General features: G+C 41.5%; 1 protein-coding gene across 2 annotated transcripts in view; it reads left to right on the top strand.

Moving 5' to 3' along the window:
* LRBA (LPS responsive beige-like anchor protein) overlaps nucleotides 1–20,620 on the top strand; it is a 384,885-nt gene that overhangs the window by 25,670 nt on the left and 338,595 nt on the right. For both annotated transcript variants that reach the window (XM_069978673.1, XM_069978674.1), the window contains exons 2-14: nucleotides 4,044–4,275; nucleotides 6,908–7,008; nucleotides 8,278–8,373; nucleotides 9,583–9,704; nucleotides 10,666–10,792; nucleotides 12,127–12,246; nucleotides 12,637–12,783; nucleotides 14,169–14,366; nucleotides 15,508–15,641; nucleotides 16,409–16,517; nucleotides 18,542–18,694; nucleotides 19,972–20,140; nucleotides 20,224–20,303. In XM_069978673.1, coding sequence (XP_069834774.1) covers nucleotides 4,044–4,275; nucleotides 6,908–7,008; nucleotides 8,278–8,373; nucleotides 9,583–9,704; nucleotides 10,666–10,792; nucleotides 12,127–12,246; nucleotides 12,637–12,783; nucleotides 14,169–14,366; nucleotides 15,508–15,641; nucleotides 16,409–16,517; nucleotides 18,542–18,694; nucleotides 19,972–20,140; nucleotides 20,224–20,303 — 1,788 coding nt within the window. The remainder of the gene's footprint in view (nucleotides 1–4,043; nucleotides 4,276–6,907; nucleotides 7,009–8,277; nucleotides 8,374–9,582; nucleotides 9,705–10,665; nucleotides 10,793–12,126; nucleotides 12,247–12,636; nucleotides 12,784–14,168; nucleotides 14,367–15,507; nucleotides 15,642–16,408; nucleotides 16,518–18,541; nucleotides 18,695–19,971; nucleotides 20,141–20,223; nucleotides 20,304–20,620) is intronic.

Below are 20,620 nucleotides of genomic sequence, written 5' to 3'. Positions count from 1 at the left end.
CATACAGAAAATTCGTTTTGTGATTGCTTAAGCCTATCTCACACATAGGTAAAATCGGTGAACGACTGTTTACACGGAACGATCAGCAAATTTTTTGCGAACGACTATTTAAGAACATGTTAAAAGATCAAAATGAACGATTTATCGATCGTTCGCTGCGTATACACGTACGATTATTGTTCGAATTCGATCGTCATCGTGAAAATTCGGCCGATAATCGTTCCGTGTAAACTTAGCATAACTCTCCCTTCTGTCCAGCCTGTGTTGTGTGCTGTAGATGGGGACTAATTACACGATTACCTCATACCTTCTAATAGAGGGACACGCATACAGCTGTAAATAAGAAGTTTACTCACATACAAATTTTTGTGCAGTCATCAATTTGTGCCAAGATCTGTGAACCACGGACACACAAACACACAAACACACACACACACACACACACACACACACACACACACACACACACACACACACACACACACACACACACACACACACACACTGAAAAAAAGGGAACAAATTAAAGGGGTTGGTCAACTAAAACATTTTTCTTTTAAATCAACTGGTGCCAGGGGTTTGTAATTTGTCTAATAAATGATTTAAAGCCTTCCAGTACTTACCAGCTGCTGTATGTCCTGCAGGAAGTGGTGTATTCTCTCCAGTCTGCCACGGTGCTCTCTGCTGCCACCTCTGTCCATGTCAGGAACTGTCCAGAGCAGGAGAGGTTTTCTATGGGAATTTGCTGCTGCTCTGGACAGTTCCTGACACGGACAATAGACAAATTATAAACCTCTGGCACCGGTTGATTTAAAAGAAAAATGTTTTCGTTGACCAACCCCTTTAATTTGCTCCCTTTTTTCCACAGTGTGGATTTTTTAACAAGTAAATTACAAATCTGGCACCAGTTGATACGAAATAATATTTATTTTTTATATTTGTGAACTACCCCTTAAAGTATTACATTTGTTTCCTGATTATTTAATGTTATTGGTACAGGGAGTTCATGGATATTGTAACAACATGTGCAATGTTTATGTGTCTCGTAATTTATAGCTCCGATTTTTATCAGTTTGGAGTTTTGTCATTGATATATTTTTAATGGCAAACATTTCCTTACAACATAAAAGCATTTAAAAACTAGTAGTGACCTTTCACCTGATTGTCTCCTGCCCTAATATCCAGCTGGTACAGGATCCTGAGTGGCAGGAATGGCACCTGGTGGCCTAGTGGAGGTCACTAACCTTCCCAGCACAGTCATCCTAGAACTCCCTGTCATCTGTGACCATTCAGAACAAATCTGGTGTAAAAATAATAAATAACAAAATAACATTTAAGAAGTTTTGGGTATGTTTATATTAAGTATGTGTGTATTAGTTTGGTATGATTATATAATAGTTGTGTGTTTATATTAGTTGGGTATGTTTATAATATTTGGGTATGTTTGCGCTTTATTTCTCAGTATATTATCAGACCTATTTTATTTTCATTCATTAATATTAAATCATGATGACGATCCCTGTCTATAAGGCCTGTAAGGCCACAGAGACACTATAGAAAGATTTCCTTAAGGCCCTATTACACGAAACAATTACTGGCAATATTCGGCCGTTATGGCTGATAATCGTCCTGTGTAATAGAAGGCAACGATCAGCCAACATGAATGATGTCGGCTGGTCGTTGCTGTCATTTGTCTTTCAACATGTTGAAAGACAAACGACTAATATAGCAGCGAACTGCTGCCGCCGCTCTGTGTGATGGGAGGCAGCAGACTGCTACTATTTGCTATGGGCTGCCCGGACAATCGAGTGATCACCCGGGCAGCCTCGCCCCGTCCACCCCTGTACTCACCGCTGCTGAGGCCGCCAGCAGCGGGGAACTGGGAGCAGGAGCTGGTTTGCTCCTCTGTCTCCGAATGGGAGAATGGGAACATGTAGTGTTTTGCACCTAACACTGAGGCATAAAACGTTTGTACCTGAAGTAAATGGGGGGGGGGGGGCATTGCAACACACTAATGTCCACAGCCCGACAGTCACAAGTAAATCCATTCCATCTGTCATGACCACCGTCGCTATGTAACCTTATCCCCGTCCATGACCACCGTCGCTATGTAACCCCATCCCCGTCCATGACCACCGTCGCTATGTAACCCCATCCCCGTTCATGACCACCGTCGCTATGTAACCCCATCCCCGTCCATGACCACCGTCGCTATGTAACCCCATCCCCGTCCATGACCACAGTCGCTATGTAACCCCATCCCCGTTCATGACCACCGTCGCTATGTAACCCCATCCCCGTCCATGACCACCATCGCAATGTAACCCCATCCCCGTCCATGGCCACCATCGCTATGTAACCCCATCCCCGTCCATGACCACCATCGCAATGTAACCCCATCCCCGTCCATGGCCACCATCGCTATGTAACCCCATCCCCGTCCATGACCACCATCGCAATGTAACCCCATCCCCGTCCATGGCTACCATCGCTATGTAACCCCGTCCATGGCCACCATCGCTATCTAACCCTGTCCTTACCCATTTCCATGGACATCTAGTTATTGTGCGTATGATAAGGGGCATATGCCTGGGTGTTGGCTTCCATTCCTTTTTTTAAATGATATATTGAACAGTCAAGTTTAATTTACTTTCTAACGCCGGGTTCACCCTGGGTCTTTAAATGAATCCATTTTTTCATCTATTTTCTTTGCATAAAATCGGTGAAAAAATTGGCTTGCAAAAATGCCCTGTGAAACATCTCACAAAAAGCCTATTCTGTTGCGGTATTGGCAGCGCTGTCTGTCTTACGCTCTTAATTTAATATAATGTTACTATAAAAAAGTGTCTTTGGTGTAGATACGGGGCCTGTTCTGTCAGCCATATCTGAGCACTCGCTGACAATGAGATGGATGCAGAATATACCGTGATGCAGGTAAATGTGGTGCGGTGAGCGGTGGCGCACACAGGGAAATAAACTATAATAATAGATTGAATTTAAAAAAGAAAAAAAAAAGTTTAAAATAGACAGTGTCCATATTGTCCTATGGAGACAGATCGCTGCTCCTTTGCTGGAGATCTGTGATAATTGTCTGTTACTATCCTGAGCTTGTGTAATACACAGGGGATCTGTCTCTATGATGCAACCACCAGGTATATTCCCACCTGACACTCTGCAAGGTGTTATGCATATTGTACTTTAATACTCAGTAATTTCCTGTTTTGCCTGCAGTATTTCTTTATATTATTACCTGGTGGCATTGAGATTTTACTATATAAGTGTACAGTGGTTTAGGCGCTTGCTGAGCGGGAATATCATCTGACCTATAGATAGCCTTCAATAACAGAGAAGATATGTAGAGAAAGAAACAAAGAGGCAGCGCCTTGTGTAAAACTGCTATTATACAGAAAAAAAATAGGTGAACGGATTCAGTGCTCCCCTTTAAGCCCCTTGGGCTTTATGAGTGTCACCTCAGTCAGGAGGTCCGCATTGTTTGTAGAAAGTTCTGGAAGGTGTGCTGTAGATCTGCAAGGACTGCAGAAAAGGCCAACAAGGAAAAGTTAGTCTGGATGCTCCCTAGAAGCAATGTAAGTAAAGTAGAATATCCTGATGAAGGGAATTTATCCCTGAAACACGTAGTATACCCTACTGCTTTTAAATAAATGAATTTACTTTACTTTGAGACTGCTTAGTGTCTATGGGCAGCACTGACACTGTGGCACTCCACTAGGGCCACCTCCATGACTTCTGAGCCCGGAATAAGCAGAGATTTACATGAATGAATGACATCATCCTGTCTTTCCCACAGAGCTGTCTGCTCGGCTTTTCCCGCTCTATATCATGATGTCTGCAGGGTGTGTGACAGGATCCCTTTACCTTCTTTATTGGGGGAGAGATTTCCAGCTTTCTCATGTTTCTCTGGTATAATGTAAGCCGAGCTCTGATTGGTTGCTGTAGGCTGCAGAGAGACTCTTCCCTGTTATATAGGCCCTGTTGCATTTATTTAGTTTGCATTAATCATATTTTCCCTATTTTATTCCCAGTTGGTTGGGGGACAGTTTGACCTGGAGATGAATTTCATCATTCAAGAGGGAGAAAGCATTATCTGTATGATGGAGCTGCTAGACAAATGTGATGTCACCTGCCAAGCAGAAATCTGGAGCATGTTCACCGCCATTCTCAAGAAGAGCATCCGCAATCTTCTCATCTGTACTGAGGTCGGATTAGTGGAACTGGTTTTGAGCAGAATTGACAAGGTTGACAGCATGATTGCAGGTAATAAAATATGTGTGTGTGTATGTATGTATATATATAATATGTGTATGTATGTGTGTGTGTATCTATCTATCTATAACCCAAGCAGGACAAAATAGCTAAAAAAACCCTTATAATTGCTGCCACTTACTACTCCACTTCTAGTAACAGCCTAAAGACTTAACAGGATGCAGACTAAGGCCTTATTCACATGTTACGCACATGGTCCGTAATTATGGATGGTGTGCTGTGGAATGGACAAACAGCTTGTCAGTACAGTAGCGCAAAGATTTAAACCGTTTTGAAGCTCCTGACCTTATGAGTGAGAATAGCTGGAGTTCTGAAGTCCGTTCCGTAGCACATCTTATAACAGACCGTAAGAATGAGGCCTTAGGTGTGGTAACAAATAAGGTTCCTACAACTCGCCACAGATCTACCAGTATGGAATACAGCAACGTCCATCATATGGCACAGATATTCCAGGTGCCTGGAAGTGATATTAGGCAGTATTCTTTGCCTAGAAATTCATCTTTTGACAGTCTGACCCGAGCAGGCTAAAGATGGCCATACATTCAATACCTTCACTTACACTTACCTCTCCTATCTTCCCCATACACGGGAAGGTTTGGCATACCAAAGGCTCCAGTGTTCTCTATGTGGAGGGAAGGTCCGACTGCTCTGGCTGTGGCTTATCTGTCTGAGAACATAGGGATCAGGCAGTGATGTTCCATCATCTGTTGGTGGGCAGTCGGGAGAGCCCCATACACCTTATACTGATGGGCTGTAATAACTTAATAACTGTTTATACAGACCTAGTTAAATGAATGAACAGAAATTTAAGGCCACTTTACACTTAACTACTTCAAGTGTAGCTGTAATTTAAATAGACTCTGTACATACATTCTGACCCCCCCCCCCCCCCAAACTACTTGTACCTTCGGATAGCTGCTTTTACTCCAAGATATGTCTTGTGTTCCCTTCTGCAGGTGATGCAGTTATTGTCCTAAAAAAACTACTTTAAAACTGGCAGCCAGTGCCAGTATCTGTGCCCTAACTTAGCACCAACCCTCCGTCCCTCCTCCCCACCCTCATTATTAGGAATGCCACTGGAACATTTTCTCCTGTCTGAACATTGCACAGATGCTCAACGATCCAGCCCATGTGCCGTGCTGACACAGGTGGGGAATAGGAGGCAATCTGCCTGGAGCATTCCTAATGATGAGGAGGGCGGGGAGGAGGGACGGAGGGGTAGTGCAAAGTTAGGGCACAGATACTCCCGTTTGGCACTGGCTGCCAGTTTTAAAGACAGATCTTGGATTAAAAGCAGCTATCCGAAGGTTCAAGTGGTTTTGGGGGGTCAGATTGTGGGTACAGAGTTGCTTTAAATATTTTAAGTACAAGAGATTTTAAGAAACTCTGTAATAAGTTTTATAAGGCAAAAAGCCTCTTTCTGTACTGAAAAAGCTGTTTTCCTACCCCCCCCCTCACTTCTTATTTGTGCATTATCGGGCATTTCATTACAGAGGTGCAAAGTAAAGACTGGTTTGCTGAGTCCATGATAACCTATGGAGGGGGAGGGGCCGAGGAGGGTGAGTGAGCAGGGAGAGCAGAGAAGCAGCTGTACAGTTTGGAGACTGTCTAGGCACATAAAACACTGGATTCACAGGTCAGAAAGGTCAGTGCTCATCTGGGAGCTTGGAGAGAGAAGATTGCAGGATGATGTGCTGTGCAGGGCTGCCTTTTCTCCTTTCTGTGCTCTCTCATCCCCTTAGGCCCCTCTCCATAGACCATAATGGACACAGAAATCCTGCTTCTTCTGAAGTGAGGGGGGGGGGTAGGAAAACAGCTTTGTGAGTACAGAAAGAAACACTTTTGCTTAAACATATTACATAATTTCTTAAAATCTCTTGTACTATTGATACTGATTGATTTCTGGAAAATTACATTTAATTCACGCCTTAAACCTCTACATAACCAGCTGATAATCATTTCTATCAGCACAATTCTTTCTAGTTGGGGGAAGAGTTATTGCTGTTTACTGAGGCTGAGAAAGGAGTCACCTTTAAGGCCTGTTGGAAATATAAATGTCTGAGTGAGTGGCGTGTACGTGTACTGATTGTGATGCTTATCATATAATATCTATGTGTATGTGTTATGTATGTGTACTGATTGTGATGCTTATCATATAATATGTATGTGTATGTGTTATGTACGTGTACTGATTCTGATGCTTATCATATAATATGTATGTGTATGTGTTATGTACGTGTACTGATTATGATGCTTATCATATAATATGTATGTGTATGTGTTATGTATGTGTACTGATTCTGATGCTTATCATATAATATGTATGTGTATGTGTTATGTATGTGTACTGATTCTGATGCTTATCATATAATATGTATGTGTATGTGTTATGTATGTGTACTGATTCTGATGCTTATCGTATAATAATGATGTGTATGTGTTATGTATGTGTACTGATTCTGATGCTTATCGTATAATAATGATGATGTGAATTATGTTTTTAGGTATTTTGTGTTTTTTGTATGTTTGTGAATATTGTGGCTCCATAAGAAAACCCAAAGCTTTCTCTTGAATTGTATGTTTTATCATGTGACTGTATTCGGCCATGCCTTGTTTATTGCAGATCTCTTGGTGGACATGTTGGGAGTGCTGGCCAGTTACAGCATCACTGTCCGGGAGCTAAAGCTATTTTTCAGTAAACTTCAGGGAGAAAAGGGACATTGGGTAAGAGAAACTTCTTTCATAAAATGACAAATCGTAGCTGTTAAGTGTGGTAATCTCTGTTTCCCTTTGTTTTTCAAAGTGTTCTACTTTTTTTTTTTTTTTTTGCTATAATGTATTAGGCCGGGTTCACACTGTGTTGTTCTTGCAGCCTATTTAACGTCTGTGTTTTATGAAAAAAAAAAAACATGGATGCAATTGTGTCCAATCAGTTTGGATCCGTTATAAATAAATAAAAACTTGATCCACACTTGAGTTTTTGCAGTCTGTTTTACACATCCGTTTCTTAATGGTTTCTTCTAATGTACACAAAAGCGTGGCCAAACACATTATTGTGTACACTAAAAAAAAAAAGCATTTGTTTTGACATTATTTATTTATATTTTTTTAAATAATGGAAGTCAATGGAAAAACTGATCCAAACTGACTGGACACTATTTCATCCATTTTTTTCCTCCATAAAACGTATACGTTCAATGTACTGCAAAAATGCAGTGTGAACCCGGCCTTAGCCTGTAGTCTAGACAGTTTAGCCCACAAAGGATTGCCTAGACTGGATCCAGTGTTTCAGCTGGGAGAAGTCTCCGCTCTGTACTGGTTACCAGTCCCCTGATGTTGATAAGAGGCTTCTCATTCATTGACCTCAGGGCAGCACAAGGCGGGAAAGGTTTCTTAGGAGGTTGCATAACTTTTCTTCCTCCAATAATTCTACTATATGTTCAGAACATTGGAAGCCCCTTCAGCAAGTTCCACCAGTCTATAGGGCTATTTCCTAGTCTGCTTGGGATCTTACACAGACTATGAAACTAAGTGGGATTGTCGCTATTGTGAATAGAAAATGCCTACATGGGAGAATGAGTCCCCCGGGGGAGCTTGTTTCCTAGGTAGCCCCATTTTCCAGCTTACTCACATAGTTCACTAGGTAATAAAGCAAAAACAATTATAATTTTACTCCATGTGACTGGCTCTCCGAGGAGCAATATTCATCCACCACCCCAAGGCACGTCGGCTGATGCCATTTATTAGAAATTATTCTTAATGTCACATTTTCACTTATTTCTGTTAGATTGTTATAGTTGCTATTGTTAGTATTTAAATTTATTTATTTTTTTTATTGTGTATTTTATTTTTTATTTTCACTTTTTTTATTCACTTTAAATTCTCTTCATCACTGTTATTTAATTCACTTGGATATTTTCTTTATATATGTATATATATATATATATATATATATATATATATATATATAAATTTTTTTTTTTTCCTCTTCAGCCTCCTCATGCAGTAAAACTGTTGTCTGTGTTAAAGCACATGCCTCAAAAGTACGGTCCCGATGCCTTCTTCAACTTTCCTGGAAAGAGTGCTGCAGTAAGTAGGAAGGGATCACCTGTAGTGTCTGATTTATAGCCACTTTCCTTGTAAAACTTGTAACCGTCCATTGTCTTCACATGCCGTAGCTTCATGGAGTCGCCCGCTTTATAATGGTTATATTTATTTGTGTAAAAGAATAGGAATTGATAGACGTTTCTGATATGGAACACGATATTTTAGGAAAATCTGCTGATTATTATTTTTTTAAATAAACAGTAAAAGGGCGATAATACTGTGTGAGTGTGGCCTTTGACTGCGTGATCTAAGCGAACATTTTAAGGGTACGTTCACACGTACCGAGACCCGCTGTGAATCCCTGCCCAGTAAACTCTATGGGCAGACAATGCACATGTTCATCCCGCTGCGAGTTTGTCAGCAGCCCGCCCGTTAACCCGCCGGAGCCTATACTTCACCTGTTCCCTGCTCCAGCTTGCTTCGGAGTTTCTCAGGATGTCCCGCTCAACCAATCATTGCGCCGGCCCGCCGCAGCTCACTGATTGGCTGAGCAGGACGTGAAGACACCGGGAGTTCCGGAGAAGGGACCAGATGAAGGATTGGCTCTGGCGGCTGGGGGGTTAACAGGACGGGCTGCTGACAAACTCTCAGCGGGATGTGCATCATGCTACGAGTTTGTCTGCCCATAGAGTTTACTGGGCAGAGATCCGCAGCGGGTCTCGGTACGTGTGAACGTACCCTTAAGGTATCAGACAGCTTTAATATATCTACTGTCATTTCCCCCCACTTGTGAATATCATTGTTTTCAGCAATTTGCTAGAGCTGCTCCCAGCCCCTGTTCACTTCATAATGCAGGTGTCAGATGTTGTCACCCCACTGATCAGTCAGTTTGGGATGGAAAACACCTTTAAAGGGGTTTTCTCATCACTACTGCTCTGAGAGTGGTGGCTGGGATCCTCTGGAGTGGTAAGTATACATTATTACTTCCTTCTGTGGTCACACACTTCTTCAGTGTTTGGATTGTGCCACCAGACCAGGCAGTGAGAGGGGGCACAGCAGTGCTGAATGTATGGCTCCTGAGAATGACCCTTTGCACTAATCTTATTGTAACAGACAAATCCTGTGATTTAGATTTCTTGTAGTGGCCATTTATCTGGTGACTATGCAGTTATGCACAATGGCCCAAGCCGTAAAATGAGATATGGTTGAAGCGAGATAATTTTTATTACCTTCTTTCTCTGTGTACTACAGGCCATTGCCTTACCGCCAATAGCTAAATGGCCATATCAGAATGGCTTTACTTTTCACACTTGGCTACGGATGGATCCAATAAACAACATCAACGTGGATAAGGCAAAACCCTATTTATACTGGTAAGTGTATTCATTGTTTTTGCCATGCACCCATACTCTGATATAAGCTGATAGTTGTACCTGGAGGGTTGGTACGTTAGTGTATGTTTTCCTGTACCATACAGCTTGACAGGATAACTCACTTCTAAGCCTTTAAGTGACTTGATGATCTACTTCTTGATATTGTCTGTAGTTTTGGTAATATCGCTCTAGAACTTCACACTGTTATGTTAAGGGTATATTCCAGTATAATTAATACCAAGTGATACTCTCCTACCCTGGTCCTCTGCAGCTCTTGTTCTAAGCTCTTCTGGCCCCACACTGCTCACTGCCACCCCTTGCTTTCGAGACCTTTAAACTGGACCTGCCTGCTCAGCCAATCTCTGGCCGCAGTGCTGTCCTCCTCTAGTCAGTGATTGGTTGAGTGGGCGGGGCCTGCAGTGATTTTAGTAGCTGGTAGAAACTGGGGGAATGAAAGTTATTGGAAAAAGAGTTGCAGAGGACCAGGTAGGTAAGTATCACTTGTTTTATTCTTTGCTGGGGGTGGATATAAAAACATTGTATCTTTATAGCATGTAGACACGTTTTTGTGTAGACCCTTGTTCTTGGTCTTTTGGTGGACTCTCTGAACGGGGTCTACTTTGGTCACATACATGTACTGCCTAATTAAACAGATAAAACTGAACAGGATTGTACAGATTGATTGGTTTGGCAGATCCTAGTAATGCGTTTTTCTGTAATGGGAGCAAACCAACTCTGTAAATAATACAATAACATTTACCTAAAACATAAAACCATGACCTAAAATCCTTCCATCTTTTGCTGTCCTATTAAGCACCTCCAGCAATCTAGTCATTAGCTGGAGACGTTACCATGCTGCCACAGAGGAGGGGGGTTTGTTGGGCAGATGAACCTACTGTATGTGACATGCCCTTTGTACTACTGCTTTATATAGTTTTTTTTTTTTTTTTTTTTTTTTAAGTTTTAGAACAAACAAAGGACTTGGGTATTCTGCCCATTTTGTTGGTGGTTGTTTAATTGTCACATCCATAAAGTCCAAAGGAAAAGGTTTCCAGCACTGCGTGAAGTACGATTTCAAGCCACAGAAGGTGCGACGTGTTGGTTATTGATTTTATTTTAAGGTCATATCAAGTTTTTCCTTAAAAGGGTACTCCAGCGAAAAGCTTTTTCCCAGTAATTGAAACACATTATAAAGTTATATAACTGTAATATGCTTCAATCACCTATCCGCCCCCTTCCCTATCTTTTCCCCCCTCATTCCCCCACTAGGGAGAGAAGTAAACTAATTCTTACCTAATGACTGGTGACCCCAGGCTGCTCTGTGGCAGCCATTTTGTGACAATGACATCATCAAGAGGGAGGCAGGTCTAAGCCCTGTTAAGCCAGCCTCCCTTTGTCAGATGACACTGGTTGCTCAGCTCTGATTGGCTGAACAAGATGTAAGTCATCTAACAGTTTTACAGAGTCAGTTAGACATCACAGGAGACAAAGTGCATCATGGGAAAGCCCAAACCAGGAAGTAAAGAAAAAATGAAGCCACCAACTGGAGCTTGATTTATTTTTTTAATTTTTTTATCAGCGCCGGAGTACCCCTTTAAGTATGTTACCTAGTTGTGTGTGTGGCGCCTTCCCGTTGTCATGCTATGTGGCTTATTTAAAGTGTCACTGTCATTTAATTTTTTTTTTTTTTTTTTTTTTGCAGAAATCAATAGTACAGACAATTTGAAGAAAGTTTTGTAATTGGGTTTATTAGCCAAAAATGCATTTTTATAATGAAAAAGTAGTTTGAAGCTCCCCCCCCCCCCCCCCTGTCTTTCATGGTTTCTTATGGAGAGGGGAGGGGTGGAGGGAGATGAGGCACCAAAACAGGACAACAAAGTTAATTTACAGCTACATCACCGTGCTATCTCCTCTGACAGTCAGCACTAACCTCTGAATACCGGCTTTCACACAGTTCCCACTGGATATTCCTTTGTTCTCTGCTCTCTGCTGGCGACTAATCTCCCTTCTCCCCCTCCCCTCTCCATAGGTTACACAGGGCACAACTGATGTAAAATAGTCAAGATTTCCTGATAATGAGCAGTGGATGAGAGAGAGCAGGGGGGGGGGCCTTGGGGAAAGGCTTTTTGAATGCAGATAATGGCATATTTGCCTAATAAACCCAGTTACATAGTTTCTTAAAATTGCCTGGACTATTGATTTCTGGGGAAAAAAACCCATAAAAACATGACAGGTCCTCTTTAAGTATGTTACCCAGTTGTGTGTGTGTGTGTGTGTGTGTGTGTGAACTTCCTGCTGTCAGGCTGTGTGGCTTATTTAAGGCTTTCAAAAGTTAGAAATATATTAGATTTACTAAGTAAATGTTTTTGTCATTTTTATCTGTATAATAGTCCTAGTGCTTTCTACCTCTTTTCCCTTACAGTGGTACATGGTGTCTATTGTCCACATTTACAATAGATGGAAGAACAGTGAACTGCGATGCTATGTGAATGGGGAGTTGGCTTCATACGGAGAGATAACCTGGCTTGTCAACACTAGTGATGTGAGTTGATGATAAGTAATATAAATTTTATTCATATAGCACTAACGTATCAGTAGCAGTTCTGGGGGTCTGTACATTAGAGGTTACACATATAACCATCAAGAAGAGACAGACCTCAGGATCATGTTTTTGTCTTTTGTATAGTCCCTTATAACTATAAAGACCCTATAAAATAGAGAGATTATTTACCAAATCCGGCCGATATCTCCCCATGTGATGGAGCCGGCGATCAGCAGACGAGTGGGCAGAAGGCTGATCGCTGGGCTTTTATTACAATACTATTACAATAAAGATACTACAATACATGAAGTTTCCTCTGATTTTCAGGGTTGAATCGTTTCTTATTGGGCGATTGTATTGTTACTAACCGTAACTTTCTTCCTCCTTTAGACTTTTGACAAGTGTTTTTTGGGCTCTTCTGAAACAGCGGACGCTAACCGGGTGTTTTGTGGGCAGATGGCTTCTGTCTATCTCTTCAGTGAAGCCCTCAATGCAGCTCAGATATTTGCAATATATCAGCTTGGTCCCTCATACAAGGTAATGGTGTGTGTGTGTGTGAAAAAGGATTCTGTTAGCGAAGCTTTGCATGTTCCATACAATGATGCTATTATGTTCTTTAGACTTTAGGTGGCATCCTAGTAAGTTAAAGGGAATTTATCGCCAAAATTTTCTGTTACTGATCAGAGTCAGAAACTAAAACTTGTTCTTTCTGTTTCTACTTTCTGACTGTAACTTTTTTTTATTTCACTATGTGTACATTATTATGAGGGAAGCCATCTTGTCTGAGCTGTTTTTAACATTTAGTGACATGCTTTACAGCAAGACTCATGGACATAGAGGACAATAGACAGACTCCGTCCCCTTGAGATATTTGTGAGACATTACTTAGAGCGCTCTGTGACCTGTGAGGAGATCATTCCACAGGGAGCCGCTATTGTCTCCTCTATCTACTGGTGTCACATGATGCTGCAATGGTGTACAGATCACTTTACAGCAGCCTCCTCGTATCACCACAGACACAACAGGAAGTCTCAGCTTAGTTTTAACCCTAGTGGTGAGAATAAGAACTGCAGGATAGATAGAAAATTGAAAAAAAAAATCACAAAAATTCTTTAAAAATCTGTTTAATATAAAAGCATTATTTATATAAGTCATTTTGTGATGACCCTGTCCCTTTTTTAAGGTGATTTCTTTCTATCCAGGTTGTGCATCACTCATGTTTGGTGGGTGCCTTAGTGCCAGGACCCCTACTGAACCTGTACATGAATAAGCTGCAGTGTTAGGCTAGGTTTGCACGCAACCTGTTGATCTGGATGATATGTATGTGTCTTGGATGATATGTGTATATATACTGGATGATATGTATGTGTCCTGGATGATATGTAAGTGTACTGGGTGATATGTATATGTACTGGATGATATGTATGTGTCCTGGATGATATGTATGTGTACTGGATGATATGTATGTGTACTGGATGATATGTATATGTACTGGATGATATGTATGTGTACTGGATGATATGTATATATACTGGGTGATATGTATGTGTGTTGGGTGATATGTATGTGTATTGGATGATATGTATGTGTACTGGATGATATGTATGTGTACTGGATGATATGTATGTGTGTTGGGTGATATATATGTGTACTGGATGATGATTTATGGATTATGTATGATGTATGTATGGATGATATGTATGCGTGTTGGGTGATATGTATATGTGCTGGATGATATGCATGTGTGCTGGATGATGTATGTATGATGATTATATGGATGGATGGTATGTACTGGATGATTTTCTCCCTCTTACATGTTCTTTTTGGAATGTTATATTGTGTCCTCTTTATAACAACTGAATGTAAATGTGTAACAATAACGTGTCATTTATTGTTCTGACTCGATCCTCATTTTATTTCAGGGCACATTTAAATTCAAGGCAGAAAGTGACCTCTTTCTTGCAGAACACCACAAATTGCTGCTGTATGACGGCAAGCTGTCCGCTTCAATCGCATTCACATACAACCCGAGAGCTACAGATGCTCAGCTCTGCCTGGAATCGTCTCCCAAAGATAACGCCTCGATATTTGTCCATTCCCCCCACGCCTTGATGCTGCAGGTACAGTCCCTGACTATTCTGTTCTGTACCGGATCTGCTTGTTGTGGATTTCATGGCCTGGCGGAATTGGCAGAAACAATACCACGGCCTGTTAGAGAGATGAGGAATTGCTTTTTATACAGACGTTGCTGTCCAGGAATCGCAGAGGAAATTAGAGGTTTTCTTTCCTTTCCTCCTTTTTTAGTTTCTGTTATTTTAGGAATTGTCTCTTCTGAAGAAAGTTCAACACTTCCCTATTTAAAGCTGGTGAAATGGGCAAAGTTTTACATTTTAAGGACACACTCTACTATTGAAAAGAACGGACGTTGTTTCCCATTAAAACAATGGCTGTTCTTTTCATACTGCAATGAAAGGCATTGAAATTAATAAAACGGCCATTGTTCAGTACATTGTGTGAAAATAGCAGCTATTGTTGCATTGACGTCAATGCATTTCATTGCATTATGAAAAGAACGGCCATTGTTTTAATGGAAAACGTCCGTATTTTTCCCCCGAAAATAGTTGAGTGTGTGAACATAGCCTTAAAAATGTAAAACTTTGCCCATTTCACCATCTTTCAATAGGAAAGTGTTTAACTTCTGCTATTTAAAGAAAAAAATGTTGATACGTCAAAGACATGTAAAAAATTTTTGTCTGGTTGGAATCCTGAGGTCTGAGACCCCTGCGATTATTAGAATGAGAAGGGAGAAGCAGTCAACCATGCTCTTCTCTCCCTGTCCTCTTGTCTGCAGGAGATAGGCTCCATAGTATTTCTATACAATCCATCTCGTACAGCAGAGAGACCTGGAGTGAAGGCTTAGCAGCATGATTCTCCCGGCTCGCTCTAGGGAATGCTGCTGGTCTTGGCACCCAGATCCAAACCAATCCAACCTTTCAGCATGTCTGTCTTTGTGACTTGTCAGAAGTTTTGGCATATGACAGGAACAATTTTTTGAAAATCTCTCTGGTAAGCTGGTAAATCGGACATTGTTGCTAGACGTCGTTCTGTCACCATCCCACACTGGTACCACAGAGTCGGTGTCCTCAGAAGTTTTGGCTTTATTTGCCCAGAAACTCGGCCTTGTCTGCATATTGTGGTGTAAATCAAGCGTATTGCTCCGTTTCCTGTATAACATTGCTTTTTTAATATTTGTTACCTTAGGATGTGAAGGCCGTTTTAACCCACTCGATTCAAAGTGCCATGCACTCCATTGGAGGGGTGCAGGTTCTCTTCCCTCTTTTCGCTCAGCTGGATTATAAGCAATACGGGTCTGATCACATTGACACTTCTGTCTGGTAAGAGCCTCTTTGTCTTGTTTCTCTGGGTCCTGGATAAGAGTTTGGCTGTGGTATGGTATCTCTGGTGGTGTTCTGGAGAGCTCGAAGTGTCTTGTATGTATTCATCTGTGCTCATTAGTTGAAGTTTCTTTAAAGTTTTTAGTGAATTTCTTTTGTGTACTGCTGTCTGCCCCATCTCCATCCTCAAACCACTGGCTATGCCTGGGTGCATGACCCACAAAGAAGCACCCGGACACTGACTGTCTATATATTTCTGGACGTTTATTCACACGCATAAAACCTTGCTCTGTACTCGCTGCAGGGGGAGCCTGAGGAAGGTGCTAGTCCAGCACTGAAACACGTCGCTTGGTTTTATGCTTGTGAATTAATGTCAAGGAGTATATTGTGTCAGAATGCTACTTTGGGAGTCCTGCACCCAGGCATATCCAGGGGTTTGATTGCCGGGTTGGAGATGGGGCAGATAGCAGAACAAAAAAAAGCAAAAAAACGGACACTTGAAAAATACATAATGTTGTGTGGACAGGAAGAGGACCTGCAGGGACGTTAGTGCACCGGACATAAGTAGTCCCTCACTTCTCAGCAAGTCACCTGGGAATGATGTGATGGGAACACCTCATAAAGTAAAATGCAAAGTACTAGGGAAATGGCTAATAACTTTTTTTGTCGGCAAACAATGAGGTTTTGATACTGAAAATGTTTGTTATAATTCTATATACAATTTTCCTTCTTACATAAATCAGTAATTTTGTTGTCTTCCTTCCCAGCTCTACTCTCTTGGCCTTCATTTTGGAGTTGCTGAAAAACTCTCTCGCTATGCAAGAACAGATGCTCTCTTCAAAGGGCTTCCTTGTGATCGGGTATAGTCTTGAGAAGGTAAGGGCTCCTTCAGATGATCTAGGTATCTGCTTTTATGGGATTAGAATGACTTGCATTAATAAAATCTTCTGTTTGCACTGCAAGCTCATCTTTACACCAAGCAGACTTCTGTTGCAGTTATCCGTCCTTTGTTTCCTAATGAAGGGTGAAAAAAATCCATGCATATGCTTCAAAAATAACTCCGTTTGTATGTATGGGATAGAGTACCACTGTGTTAAAGGGGAAGTCCGGTATCGGATATTTTTTTCAAGTGAGACTGAGAGGAGGTGGCTTCACATAACGCAGGACCCCGCTATGGCCGCTGACTGGCGGAGCGGGGCTGACACAGTATGGCCCAGATCCCCGCTGAGACTAGGAAGTGGCTGGGGGACCACAAACCGGAGTGACGGACAGGGGACCCCAGTGCTGGAGCTTTTCTGACTTTCATTTTTTTTAATTTCACCTTTTGTACATTGTTATGGGGGCAGCCATATTGGCTGTGCTGCTGTTAACAGCCTTTAGTGACTCGCTTTACAGCTTAGTTTTAGCCCCAGTGGTGGGAATGAGAACTGCAAGATATCAGGATTATTATATAATATAGAGAGAAAAATTGAAAATTAGAAAAAATGTCACCAAAAATAACATAAAAAGATTATTTAACAAGAAGTCATTTTCTGATGACACTGTCCCTTTAAATACAACCCCTTTTTCGGCAGAAAACTTGATAGTGTCTAAAAGGAACAGTTAGTATGATTTTTTTTTTTCCCCTTGGTCTCTGTTTTCACTATTTTCCCCCTCGACTCCATTAATAATATTATGCACTTTCCTGCAGGGGTTAGTGTATGTTTTGGGGGATTCTGTAAGATTTTACATTAAAGTGACTTTGACATAGTTTTAGATTTCAGCATTTTCCATAGTCGCCTAAGGACGGTTTTGGATATTAGTAGTTTGTGGTGACCTTTTTGACTCCTAAAAGGAATAGCGATTCATGCATTGTGCGTAAACTGGATATGACTGTTTAACTCAAGGGTGTTCCAGAAATAGTGAATTATAACCTATTCATAGCGTAGGTCACCAGTGTCAGGTCTGTGGGGTCCAATGCTCAGGGTCTCTCCGATCATTACAATGAAGGGGCTTTGACAGTTAGTAATGACTGTACCCGCTACTGTAGCTTCCTACATATCTCTTCTATTTGAGGAGCTGTGGCCTCTTTAATAAGTGATGGTGCTAGTTAGACCCTCACTAATCTGATGTTGATCTCTTAAAGGAAATGTATTTTCTAAATTTTTTGTTACTGATTTGAGTCAGATACTAAAACTTGTTCTTTTATTCTAATATGTTTCTATTTTCTGACAGTAACTTTTTATTTCACTTTTTGTACATTGTTATTATGGCGGCTGTATATTGCCTGGGCTGTTCTTAACAGCAGTTAGTCACCTGCTTTACAGCAAGCCTCATGGACATGGACTGCAATAGACCGACTCTGTCCTCTTGAGATGAATGTGTAATAGCTAGCTTGCTCTCACTGGGGCTTTTCTCTTTAAGAACAAATGGGTCTGGAAGTGATTTTTCATCACATCCGACCCCTATCTCAACCGACATAATCTGTCAGTGGATGGTCGGGATAGCCCCATACACTCCGTACTGACAGCCGAACCCACCACGAGCAGCCGGTATGGCGAACAAAATTATAAAGTGTATAGGGTCATTAAGGTGGCCATACGCATTACACAAAATATATAACCTATATTAAAACCTCAAAATGGATTTTATCCAAAATACTATATAGGGTCCCTTTTAATGTATTATTCCTATAATAACCCTATAAATCAACCATCTTTTTGATCCAAATTTTTTATTCATTCACAACAACCCGTAGTCCCATTAAAACATATATACAAATAGAGATATATATATATATATATATATATATATATATATATATATATATATATATATATAATATGTGTGTGTGTGTATGTATGTATATATGTGTGTACGTAGAGTAGAGGATTTATTTTCTGCTCTATATTTCCCGGCAGTCTTCCAAATCACATGTAACTTTAGCCGTATTAGAACTCAGCCTGGCGTTCTCTAAATACCTGAGCACTCTGCAGAATGGCATCCCCCTGCTGAAACAGTTGTGTGATCACATTTTACTCAACCCAGCAATATGGATTCATACACCTGCTAAGGTAAGTGGAAGAACATTCCCTGATATCCACTCACCCCTGTGTGACTCTCTCCGCTGTGATTAATAAATGCGATACCTGAACAGGCAGCTCCCTTCTTATTTCTGCATAAACCTTCATCAGGTTACATCATCGCTCAATCACGGCCAAAATATTCCCACCACAACAGTGTTTTTAAGCAAATCCTTTACCTTTTGTGTTATTAACACTAATTCTATAAGTGGAGATGCCCATCATGTAGCACCTAGAGGGTTTTATTGTGGCAGTAGAATTAAAGGGACTTTGTTATGTTGAAAATGGCGTCTAATCTGCCAGCTGCATATAACAGTTTTTCGGTAGAGTTTCTGTGGTAACTTGTGATTCAGGTCAGTCTCTGCTCACTCTCGGTTAGGTAGTCAGAGGGCGGTCCTGCTTGGTACAGAAAGCAAGAGGAGTAGGACAACCCTCCTGACTACTTGGCCCAGAATGAGCAGCGTTTTACACAAATAAATGTGTTGAGCGGATCTGTCAGAATGTTCGGGTTCTGCAATGTTATTCAAACCTGAACTCTCAGCATTAGATTCCCTGTGGCTGCAGAAGTTGGATGCTGCCCTCGGGCTTCCGCGACTGCCATAGGCTGGATCCTTGTTGTTCAGGACTCCCTAGGGCGGCATGCAACTTCTGTAGCCACAGGGAATCATCAGGTTGGGATTACTTTGCAGAACCCGAACATTCTGACAGATCCGCTCAACACTAATGACTAGTTATCCTGGAACAACTTCTACACAACCTCCAGCCGTACAACCTGCTGCCTGGAGATTAGACTGCATTTTCTTTTTAAGGAGAAGTCCAGCGTTTGCTTAAAGCCGCTGGGGGGAAGGGGGGGGGGGAGGGGATTAATTTCATATACGCAATTACCTTTCCTTGTGCCCGCTGTGAGTGGTGGGCGCAGATGCAGGTGTCCACATCACTACCCGGATGATTGACTGGCCGCCCAGCCAATCAGTGATTGGGGTGGGACGCTGCTCCAGTCACTGACTGGCTGAGTGTGATGTCCATCACCTGGGACAGTCAGGACGTTGTTACGACTAGGGGGAAAATGACTTCCAGTGGGGTCCCGTGGCTGCTCCAGCTGCTAACCAGGGGCACGGGGAGAGGTAAGTGCATACTTGAAATCAGTTTTCCCCCTGCCGGCTGCAACGCTAAATATTTTTTTTTTTTTTTTTTATTGATTTGGGGCACAAAAAGCTTTTTATTTGGTACAAACATCTGAATAGCGCTGTTGTTTTTTTCATTGATAGGTACAGTTGGCGTTGTACACCTACATGTCCACTGACTTCATCAGCACAGTTAACATATACAATGCAGTGCGGAGAATTGGGACCGTCCTCCTTGTGATGCACACTCTGAAATATTACTACTGGATTGTAAATCCCCAGGACCGGAGTGGGATCGTTGCAAAGGGATTGGGTATGTTGCCATATAGAATAGACTCGGGTGCTCTTTTAACATGTATCCTTAATGTTAATTTTTTTGTTTCTCTGTTGCCGTAGACGGACCTCGTCCGAACCACAAGGAGATCCTGGCACTCCGAGCGTTTCTGCTCATCTTTATCAAGCAGTTGGTAATGAAGGTAATGGATACAGCTTGGGATCGCTATGGTCGCTGCCAAAGAAATCATTTCAAAGTTCACTGTAACTTATCAGTTTTCAAAACACTAGGGATTTATTAAAAAAAGAAAAAAAAGTTACCGTGTATTTCTGTCCAAAAGACACTTTTTAATTTAAAGTGTTGTGGAATGTGGCAGCATCTAATCCAATAATCTGACATAGATGGGGAACAAATCACAAACAGATCTGTGAGACTTTGAGGGAAATAGCTTCAACTCGCCTGACTATTGTTTATTGGCAGAATTACTATTTTTTGCGCAGAAGAACTCTTTCATATTGC

This window comes from Dendropsophus ebraccatus, chromosome 7 (genome assembly GCF_027789765.1).
Source record: "Dendropsophus ebraccatus isolate aDenEbr1 chromosome 7, aDenEbr1.pat, whole genome shotgun sequence".
In the NCBI taxonomy this organism is placed as follows: Eukaryota; Metazoa; Chordata; class Amphibia; order Anura; family Hylidae; genus Dendropsophus; species Dendropsophus ebraccatus.
The sequence above is the reverse complement of the archived record's forward strand: the minus strand, read 5'-3'. Positions and strand labels throughout refer to the sequence as shown.